At 45.2% G+C, this 10776-nt stretch overlaps 1 protein-coding gene across 1 annotated transcript; it reads right to left on the reverse strand.

The window, feature by feature from the left end:
• Positions 1-70: 70 nt before the first annotated feature.
• KLHL26 (kelch like family member 26) lies at positions 71-7181 on the reverse strand. Its single transcript, XM_010165384.2, has 3 exons — positions 7117-7181; positions 4907-5089; positions 71-1652 (listed from the first exon to the last, which is right to left on the reverse strand). The coding sequence occupies exons 2-3, from the start codon at positions 5086-5088 to the stop codon at positions 71-73; spliced, it is 1764 nt and encodes a 587-aa protein (XP_010163686.1). The 5' UTR covers position 5089; positions 7117-7181.
• Positions 7182-10776: the final 3595 nt, after the last annotated feature.

The following is a 10776-nucleotide window of genomic DNA, read 5'->3' on the forward strand; positions in this document are numbered from 1 at the left end:
ACAACAAAGAAACACCACAGCATCCTGATAACATGCAACACCAGGCGACGTCACGGGGCTGACGACACAGTCATCTCTGGGTCGTTACCTGGGGTAATATAACAGGAGCACATGCTATCCCAGCAAAAGACTCTGGAAAATGTAGGTCCCTTTCCCACTCATCAGTTTCTGTGTTATACACCTGCACAATGCTCGTCACGTTGTTCAGATGCCAATTGTACCCTCCTACGATATAAATCTTTTTTTCTAATAAACAACAGCCAGCTTCCGACTGACCCGCACGCATTGGGCTCACCGTTGTCCATTGGTCTGTTTCAGGCACGTAATATTCCACAGCCAAAACATCAAAACAACGGTCAACGTGGTCCATACGACCTCCCAGAGCGTAAATCCGATTATTTGCACTCACCATGGCATGAAGAACTCTGGGTTCATTCATTGGGGTTTTAAATTCCCACTGATCCACGATGGGGTCGTAACAATGCAAGGCTTTTTTGTCTTCCACTGAAATACCATACCCACCTGATATGTACAATTTGTCTCCTACCGTCGCTCCAGCGTGGCCCCACGTCCTGCGTTTCAGGGAGCACACGTAAGTCCACTCGTTATTTTTAGGGCAATACTTCTCTACAGAGGCCAAGCTCCCCGAGCGGTTCCTCCCACCGGTGGCATACACCATGCCATGGAGAACGTTGAGTTGGAACTGGATCCTGCTCTCCTGCATGGCCTGGATGCGTAGCCACTGGTTCAGGTGTGGATCGTAACGGTAGCAGATATCCACAGCTCCCTCCCCACTGCGGTACTGCAGGTGTTGGCCTCCTACTATGTAGACAAAGTTGTCGAGCACGGCCACGCAGGAGTGGCTGCTGCCCACCTCCATTTCCGTCAGCTCCTTAAACTGGCGCACGCTGGCATCCGGCAGGTAGTAGACTTTGCAGCTCACAGTGCGGTCGTTATCGGTGTAGGGAGTGCCACCAAAAGTGATGAGGGACAGGACATCCGAGCGGATGGTGGTCCGAGGAGACTGCATCTCGTGCTGCCGAAAAGGCAGGATCTGGTAATTGAAAGCCTCCAACAAATATTGTCGGCACAAGACATCCTCCACCATGATGTCCAAGGTTTGGACGCTGTCCACCAGCTCTGAGGACTTCATCAGCGGGAAGCGGATGTGGCAGAGGACCTGGCTGGCGTTGGCACGACGGGTTGGGTCATATTGCAGCCAGCGGACGGCAGCACGGAAGAGATCGATTTCACTGCAGCTTTTCAGTTTATTGCTCTGCAAGAAGAAAACAAGGCGCTCCAGGGGCAGGTGGAGGAAATCCTCTTCCTCAGAGATCTGGAGGAAATGCCTAAAAGTGAATGCATCTACTGATTCCTTCAGGGATGCGAGGCTAAAGGTGGTGGCCATCTGCCCGATATTGAGACACGTTTCTACACTCATGGCAGACTTCAGAAATTCTTCGCAGAGCTCCACGACAGGCACCATCTGGAGGAAGACAGCAGCTCCCAGCACATCCTGAATACAGTCAAGATCAAGAGTCACTTCGGCGCTGTACGCAAAGTCTATGATGTGCTTCAGCCCTTTCGCAGATACACCTTTCAGTTCGATCACATCTTGGCTGGCTTCTCTCATCCCACCCGTGAACATTGCCCTGGAGGTCAAAAAACACACAGACAAAAATATTCCCCCATTTAAATACATGTAAAATTATGTATCACTTTGGATTTCTCTATTTAATTATTTTTTAGACATACTGATTCTCTTAGGGAGGATGGGGGAGAATAAATCAAGGCTAAACCTCTAAAAGCCAGGAGAAATTAGAGAATGCAGTTACTTACATAAAGCTTGCATGAACAGCATGCTAAGAAGTAATACTCAGCTATCAGCAAGTTAACTTCTTCAGTCCTACTGGCAGCATAAATAAGAGTGAAGCACAGGACAAAGCTCTAAGAAGTAGGTAGAGTTACCAGAGCAGGGAGTTTAGTACACTGGACACCATGAATTTATGATATTCAACGACCAAAGGTGACAATGGGGTCTGCACCAGCAGAGATTGGTGACTGGACCCTGAAGAGTCCAAGCGTGGAGGATTTGTGAGCACAAAAAGGAATACGCTTCAGAAGACACCGGTGTTTGGGAGGTTTGTGATCCTCTGAGCTTGCATGGATTTAGGCAAAGCTTTCAGTTAGCTCATTATATTGAAATGGCTTAAATATCACAGATGCAACACATCTTCTGAACAGCTTTGGTAATGACAACACAACCCTCCCCTCCAAAGTTCATTCTTAATGCCTTCAGAGAAGAGGAGTTGCAGCCACTTTGGAAAACGTCTGTCATGTTGCAGTAGGACGGCAGGGGGCTAACAGGCAATTAAAAAACAACAACAACAACAACAAGGAGAAAAGATTTTGCTCCACAGCTGCAAGCACATCAGTTGACCAGGCCAGGCAGAGATTAGGCCCTAGATCACCTCCTTGGGAGGTTTCTAAATTCCACAGGAAGCACACACCACGCCAAGGACTGCGCACAGACATCTCGTAAAGCGCTCTCCTAGAGCCCTGCTGCATTTCCCAGCTAGGGGCCTGTGGGCAGGATGGGGACAGAACTGCACATTTGAGGTTTGTTTGGTTTTTTGGGGGGGTTTTTGTTGGGTTTTTTTGGTTTGGTTTGGTTTTTTTGTTTTTTTTTTTCACATTTACATTAAATTTCAGCGATTTTTGTTATATACAGATAGCTCAGGGGCAAAGGTTTTGTGCTCTGTGTAGAATTCAACAAGCAGTAGCAGAGCAGTTCTGGGAAAGCCAAAGTCAAAGCAGGTTGCTGGAAGAATGGTGACATGGTTTCAGTGTTCACATCATAGCAAGGCTACAGACCATCATACCAAAGACCTTTCAAACTGCTGGCAGCTGCCTACACATTTTGTTGTTTGTTTGGGTTTTTTTTTCCCCCTCCACCATCGATAACCTACTCTTTTCCATCAGAAAGGCAAATTCATAGTGAAGGCACAGTGTCATCAGAGCTGCCTTCAGAAGCTGCAGTGACTCTAAGGTGCAAGTTAGTCAGAAAAAAATGCTGAACAGACCCTCTTCTTCTGTATCAACACAGGAATAAAGGAATATCTTGGCAATGCTGTCAGAAGACAGGAGTTCCAAGTTTCCTGTCCAAACCAGGCTAAAAAAAAAAAAAAACCTGCAGCCATCCAGCATCAACCTAAGAAATCCTAAATGACTTCAATAAGGAAATATCTGCATATGAAATCAGCCTTCTGTAACCCAGTGACCAGGAACACTGTTTGCAATTATTTGTCCATCTAGCAGATGAGAGCATTCTGCTGAAATCCCCCTGCATATCCCGTGTCCCAGAACAGCACGTTGCCCTGATCCCTCACCCCGGAGGATATGCAGACACATGTGTGCTCCTGCCTTAGCCACACAGAGCTGAACGTGGGGAAGGAAAGAAAAGCAAAGCATTATTGTTGCCATGATGAAGACAAATCATCAAATAGAATGCAATTCCTTTTAAAAAAAAAAAAAGTGTTACGGTTTTAAAATGCTGATTATATAAATGCCTCAATTTCACTCTTTTCCCCCCTCCTCCCTTCTGCATAAAAACAGTATTTTCAAAAAGCTAGATTATTCAAAGCCATTGTTCCCCAGGACAACCTGCCTTAGCACCACAGAAGTTATAACAAGAAACCTACTCAGCAATTATATTTCGACAGTGAAAACACACTAGCAGTGGCACTGCATACAGCATTTATGAATACAAATAGTGCTATTAGCATTTGGTGGGAGATCAGCTCCATCGTTAATTGCATGCCTGTTAGGGAGAGTGATAAGCTTGGAAGGTTTATGTTACCAAAATGAGAGAGAAGGGAATAGCTTAGAAAATATGTGTGTATGTAAGACAGACATCATTAGAACAGCTGAAGAAATGGGTGAAGGGATGCAAGAGATATCCCACGGGACACTGAAGACCCTTGTTCTTGGTGACCTGCTCAGCAAAGCAGTCTGCTCGGGTCAGGAAGGAACCTACACATCAAGGGACTGCAAACCCTGTTGAACAGCCCTTCTCCATCCTTTGCTTGCTGTGACCTGCAGTCCAGGACAACACCCAGGTCGAGATCTCTGCTGTTTTCACCTTCCCTATACCCGTTGCCTCCAGCATGCTCCTCACACGATGCTGCTGCTGGTGCTGCCAGAAAATATCCCTAACTCAAAGTAAGAGAACCATTACAAAAGAGTGACAGAGGTGAGATGGATGATCTTTAAGGTCCCTTCCAACCATTCTAAGATTCTATGAATACATATTTTTGCTTAAGACTGAATTTCCAGCTCTGCAACGGGCTCGCTCTGCATTAATTTGGCTGAGAAAACACATCTCCGTGCTTCAGTTTTCTACCCACACAAGATGGGACAATTCTCCTCTATCTCTCAGGGATCTGGGGAATGCACAGACAAAAAAATGCTTCATCCCCTTCAGCCTGTGAACAGTGAGCACTACAGACAGATCAGTGGTATTTAAAGATAACATGAGTGTATTTACAACGGGCACCATCCGTTCCACGGGATGACTCATTTCAGAGCCCTCACTGCCACTTCCCAGGCAGCTCAAGCAGCTCCAGGGCAAAAGCTGCCAAGGTGGGTTCAAGACCTGGGCTTGAACTTGCATCTTGGCCCAGGGGCTGTAGTCAAACAAACCTGATCTGCATGCAGAGGGGCTGACTCCGAGCCTCTACATGCCTGCAGGTAATCCCACTAACAACCGTGGGCCAAACCATACCTGCAAAGGGTCATGTGTGGGTGTGATTTTGGGGTGTGGTGGGGAGGTTGGGGTGAGGGAGGATGGGGAAACAGAAAACCAATGGGAAAGGTAAAAATGCCTGCTTCCCTATTGGATTCTCACCTGAAATAGTCACTGCAGGCAGCCAAGACAACTTTATGAACCTGAAACACTTCATTATTTATAGTGAGGATGACATCAAGCAGCTGAGCCTGAGCTCGGAGCGAGGCCAGTCCCTGCAGTAGAGTGGTGCTGTGGCCAGGAGCAGAGAACGTGCATTTCAGGGTGCTGTTCTTGTCAGCCATGCTAAAAACAGAACAAGAGAGACAGGCTGGTTTTAAATTAAAACAATATGTGGTATACCTACAAAGCATGCTGGGGAAGATACTGTAACACGAAGCAGTTTGAACACAAATTCCCAGCTCAACAGCCACACAGAACATCATGACATCAGTACCTCAGTTGTATTCCCTTCTCCCAGCACAAAAAAAGACTTCCAAATTTTTTAAATTATACTTTTGCATTACTGACAACCCGTCACGCTGCAGCACACATGGGCTTCAGAGACCATCCAAACATCAGCTAACGGGGCCAAAATCTCCAACAAACATCGGTCCCCACACTCCAACTACCCCAGAGTCCACCCTGACCTTGACTTCAACCACGAGACTGAATCACAGTTGCTTATTCTTCTCACCACCTATCCTGACTGCAGCTGTTAGATCCTCTGTCCCGTCCAAGGACAGCCCTACTAGCCCTATTTGATCCTTTCCTTATGCCTGACCCTCATGAGAAGAGCAAAAGCAAAATATTACATAGCACTGGCTGCTCTAAATAACATCAACTGTTTGAACTGCACTGTAAACAGTCCCCTCCCAGTGTAAATATTTCCTTGGTTTTCCCAATGCCTCTCGCACATGTTTCCCAGCGAGGAGAGCATCGTTCTTAGATTCACTTGGCCTCAGATGCACTTGTCAGTGAGAACGCTGCGTTTGGAGGTGAACATCAGCAGTTATCTCTGTGCAAGTGGAAGAGACTATTAGATGCTCTGTGCTCCTCTGAAAATAACTACAATCATGCTGCAGATTTCCTGAGCAAGGTGACACGGGGCCAGCATGCCCTGCCCACCAAATGGGGTCCACTCACGCCAACCTAAATTAATCCTAAATTAATTTGCAAATTTAATCCAACTCTGAACTACTTTTCAGGATCAAGATCCAAGTCTGGGAAGAAAGGACCAGTTTTCAGGATGGGCTTGATGTTTTCAGAAGTATCCTGCTATTTTAAGAAATATTTATGGAAGTGTGACATAAAAAATTACAAGCAGATGATATTGAATCTGCAAAGCTGCATTACTTTGCTCCCAAGTCCACAGTGGGAGAGAGCACTTAATACCGTGCTTAAAGGGTGGTTTTAATATAATTTAGGTAGAATAAATGAACAAAATAAAAAAAATTAAGGGTTTAAGCTGAAAGAGGGGAGGTTTAGATTAGATATTAGGAAGAAGTTCTTCACTGTGAGGGTGGTCAGACACTGGAACAGGTTGCCCAAGGAAGTTGTGGATGCCCCCTCCTTGGAAGTGTTGAAGGCCAGGCTGGATGAGGCTTTGAGCAACCTGGTCTAGTGGAAGGTGTCCCTGCTGATGGCAGGGGGGTTGGAACTGGATGATCTTTAAGGTCCCTTCCAATCCAAACCATTCTCTGATTCTATGATTCTATGAAAATACAGAGATGAGATCCAGTGTGCTAAGGGCTGTACAATCCCAGTGTTCACTAACAACTGTCCCTAAGATTTCACGACCTAAACAACAACAAAAGTCACACACAATGGATGAAACAAGTAGGCAAGGTCAGAGAAGAGTCAGGGAGATGGGATAACCAAAAAGGGGATGTAAACAATCCTCAAACAATAAGGAACAATGGACAGGACTTGCTACTTGCCTAACTTATCAGGATTGCAATTTCCTGCAAGCTTTACAGAAGAGGCGAGTTAGGGGAAATCTGTGATGTTCATCAGAGCCCTGAGAGGGCAGGAGCTTTGTGCGAGTAGCTCTGGAGCTCTTTGGGATGCTGCAGGATGCAGATATCAAATCTTTGCAGTCGGTTTCAAAACTCCTCAGGGTTGGGTACGCACCTCAGAATTCATACGAGTTCCTACTGGGACGACTGATAGCGGTCAGCTGTGCTTGTGTAGCACTGATCTGAAATTCCTACCTTAAAGTTAAAGCATACTAAAAAGTTTTAGTTCAGAGAGTGGAGTCCAGCTACAACATCCTCCCTATAATAAAAAGGATTAGCAAAAAGTCAGTTGCTGACAAGACCTTTATCCATTACTCTGCGAGCCAAGAAATGTCTATCCACTCCAGCTCTTCCCATGGTGAAAGAGGAAAGAGATTGGAGGGAGCGAGTGGATGAATATTCATCACGTCAAACCCATTCTGCTCTCTGGAACAATGGCTTTGATTCGCTGGAGTCGGAAGGAGGAAACACAGAGCACAAGCAAGGGAATGATCTTGCCTCTGAGCACAGTATCTTTCACTGAGCAAACCCATTTTGCTTCATGCTGGACAGGTAAAATACACACAGACAGCTCCGGCGGCTCAGCTGGGAGATGGTAACTCCTGAGCTGACGTAACTTCGTTACACTCGATCTGCTGCAGGATTCTTCTCAGGGGAATTTTCTTCAGCTTCTTTTTTTTTTTTTTCCTCTTTTCCCCACACCAATTTTAAATATTCCATTTCCCAGCCTAAGGGCTCACTCGTATAGGATTGCTTTCTCTAGATCCACAACCCTCCCAGTGTGAGTGCCTCTTCCATCAACAAGCTTTACCTGCACAAATATTCCTCTTTTTTTCCTCAATTCCTTTTACAGGCACTGTATTAACAGTGTTAAACTGTATTAATTATTTTAAAGTACTAAATCTGGGCAGGTAGATATTTCTGTGCTGGAATAAACATGTTTGCATGTGCCATTCCTTTCAATAGTTAATTGTGAACAGCTACCCCTGAAAAACTCCCTGTACTAGTTCCTTTGTCTATTTACAAGTATAGAATAAAAGGATCCCATGATTACACAATACTCCAGAGAGGAAAATAAATAAATAAACCAAAATGAAACCTAACAGTTAAAGAAGGATTGATTATGTCCATTTTTTTTCAGTCTGGGAGAAAAATATAAAATAAATAGAAGAAACATATAAGCTGGAAGCAAAATAATATCCACACAAAGAATGAGAAATCAAGCAAGAGACTTCACAAAACATAAAGCAAAGGGAGGAGAGGTGAGAAAACAGCAACAAAGGCTGTGGTTAGTCAAAAGGATTTGTGATAAAAGCGTGGCTGAAGCCAGGCTGCCGTACCACAGGGCACACCGGAGCAGCGGCGCATTGTGCCACCTGGCCTTGCTTTCCACTCCTGGAGCTGCCTTAGGAACAGAGGAAGGAGAGAAGCAGCAGTTGGATGTCAGACTAGGGGAGGGGAAAAAAAAAAAAACAAACACAAAAGGAAGCCTTGAACATCTGAAAGTGCCTTTGTGAGGCTGTCCTTATCTTATTTGAGATCTGAATATGCCGTGTACTTGTTGCTTAACAATTTGTTACAGAAGAAACAGCCTTGCAGACAAACTTCGGAAGAGTTGCATCTACTCCTCAGCAGTTCAGAACATGCCTTCGAGATAAAAGCCTTTCATCACACAATAGTGAGAAAGTGGGTTTTTTTCTGCTCCTTCCCCCTTCCCTTGCTGATGGAGGCAGAGCTGGAGAGCTTCTGGATTTTTCTTCAGTTTTTTGTGGAGGTTTCTGCAGCTGGAGAGTCCTTTGGCAGGGCTGAGCACGCCAGCCTGGAGCAGGGTCAAGTGTGGCTGGCTGCACCCAGTCAAACTTATCCCTTGAAAAAATATAAAATATTTTAAAATACCATATTCACATCAAGCAGCATTCCCACTGCGTGTCCCACAGGCTTCACAGTGACCTGCAGAGGGATCTGAAAACGTTTACATGATCGCAGTATGTGAATATATGGGTATAAAGGTGACTTGACCAGAAGAGAAATCCCACTTTCCATATGGAAATAGCTGCAGCAGTGAAAGGCAGCTTTATATTCATGTAACTGCATCCAGCACATGGATGGTGGGGGCAGCAGCTGGAATTCAATAGACACCTTGATTCAGACGGGTGATCCATTTTGGGCAGCACCCTCAAAGACTCCGATAACGTCACTGGTACCCAGTTTTCAAAAAGGGACTGCCAGGGAACAAGTAATGGGATTGAGGATTGGGATTTGTCTCCAAGCTGCTGCTCTGAAGCCAGATTGCTTTCAATCCTCTCCAGTCACTCCAGGATAGAGTTCAGCACATCGGATGTGACCGTAGCTTGGGGAAAATCAACCCAAAACCTTGTGAAAATGTTAAAAGCAAGGGTTAAGGGAGTGGTTCCAGCCAGACAGCAGGCAGGGAAGGCAAGAAAGTCCAGAAATTCTCCTTCTGCTGCTGCACCTCTTGCAGGAGCTTGGCCATGTGCTCACCCTTGCCCCAAGCACACTGACCACATCCTTAGCTGACACGTTTCTGAGCAAAGACTGCTTGGTTTTTTGTCCAGAAAGAGGAGGTATCTGAACACAGGGCTGGACACCCAAGAGGCCTCTGAAGCTGAGGGGCTGAGAGATATTTACGAGCCCTCCTTTAAGAATCAGTTCAGATGAGGCACAAAGAACATCCCAAAGAACAACCGTCCCCCTGTCTCTGCCTCCTCGATTCTCCACAACATCACGTGTAATCCAAGATGTGTTTCAAGCTAATGAATCATTTTTACCAAATCTGTACTGATGATTAAAAACATCAAAGCTGGAATTAAAGGCTTACCAAGCACGAGTTCATATTTCAGCATGTTTGCAACTACTGCACAAGTACAAATGGAGAGAATTATAGCAGGGCAGATTATAACATTTCAGTGATTGAATTAAATAAGAAAAATCTTTTGCTACACAACTGCCTGTCATCTTCCTCCTCTTCTTTTATAACATAGTCCTCCTTGGAAGGAGGGATAGTTCAGTGCTTGCTCTCCATCCCAGTTCAGCATCCTTACTAATATCCACCCACGTTTTCCCACTCTCTGGGCAGGTGGTGGTTTGTAATTTTTCATCCAGGAGAAACTCAAGGGGAAGGGGGGGTTGGCAAAATTTCTAAGCAGGGCAAACTTCCAAGAGCCAACCTCTAGAGTCAACACAAGCTCGAAAGGTAGGACCCCGCGGGGCATGGCTGGGGTACAAAAGAGGAGGGAGGAAAAACAGCAGCGTGTGTGTTCACATGCATCCAGCGCCGAGCTCCGCAGCTTTCCTGGGACCTAAACAAAGGATTTGGGATTGCAAAATAACCAGAGAGGCACCTTCTGAGTGCTCAAACCCATAAGAAAATTTTTTATGGTGAGAGCAGTTGAACTAACATAAAGCTGAAGAGTAACTTTATTTAGAACATAAGGTATGAATATTAAGGATCTTGTTTAAGAACCTTTGAAAGGCAGCATTATAGGTATTTTAATAATGCAAATCATTTAATGCCTTTAGTTTCATGCCTAAGTAAAAAAAAAAACCCATTCAGATTCTGATTTTTGAACTACAATTAAGACATTTAAAATCAAAACAAAAGTCAAACTCCCTCAGATAAGTCACTGGTAGCCATGGTTACTGTAATATTTCAGATCCCGAGGCTTTCTATCACATGCCCAAATGATGAAGATGAGTTTTCAGCACCTCACACCAACAAATGTTACGTTGGGGCAGAAAGGCTGAACCCTTCACTGTAGATTTGCTGTTTCACAGACTCTGATCGGGACTTTCAGACAATGTTCCCGTGGCCTTTGCACCTTTCTACAAAAAGACATCGAGAGGTTTCCTTAAAGTTTGGGTCCAAGGAAGATTAGATGCTGCCAGGCAATGAGACTTAAAAATACCTGCCCTGTTAACCTACTTACATTCCCAGCAGCGAGCAAGATTGCCACC

This window comes from Antrostomus carolinensis, unplaced genomic scaffold (assembly GCF_000700745.2).
Source record: "Antrostomus carolinensis isolate BGI_N321 unplaced genomic scaffold, ASM70074v2 scaffold12393, whole genome shotgun sequence".
In the NCBI taxonomy this organism is placed as follows: Eukaryota; Metazoa; Chordata; class Aves; order Caprimulgiformes; family Caprimulgidae; genus Antrostomus; species Antrostomus carolinensis.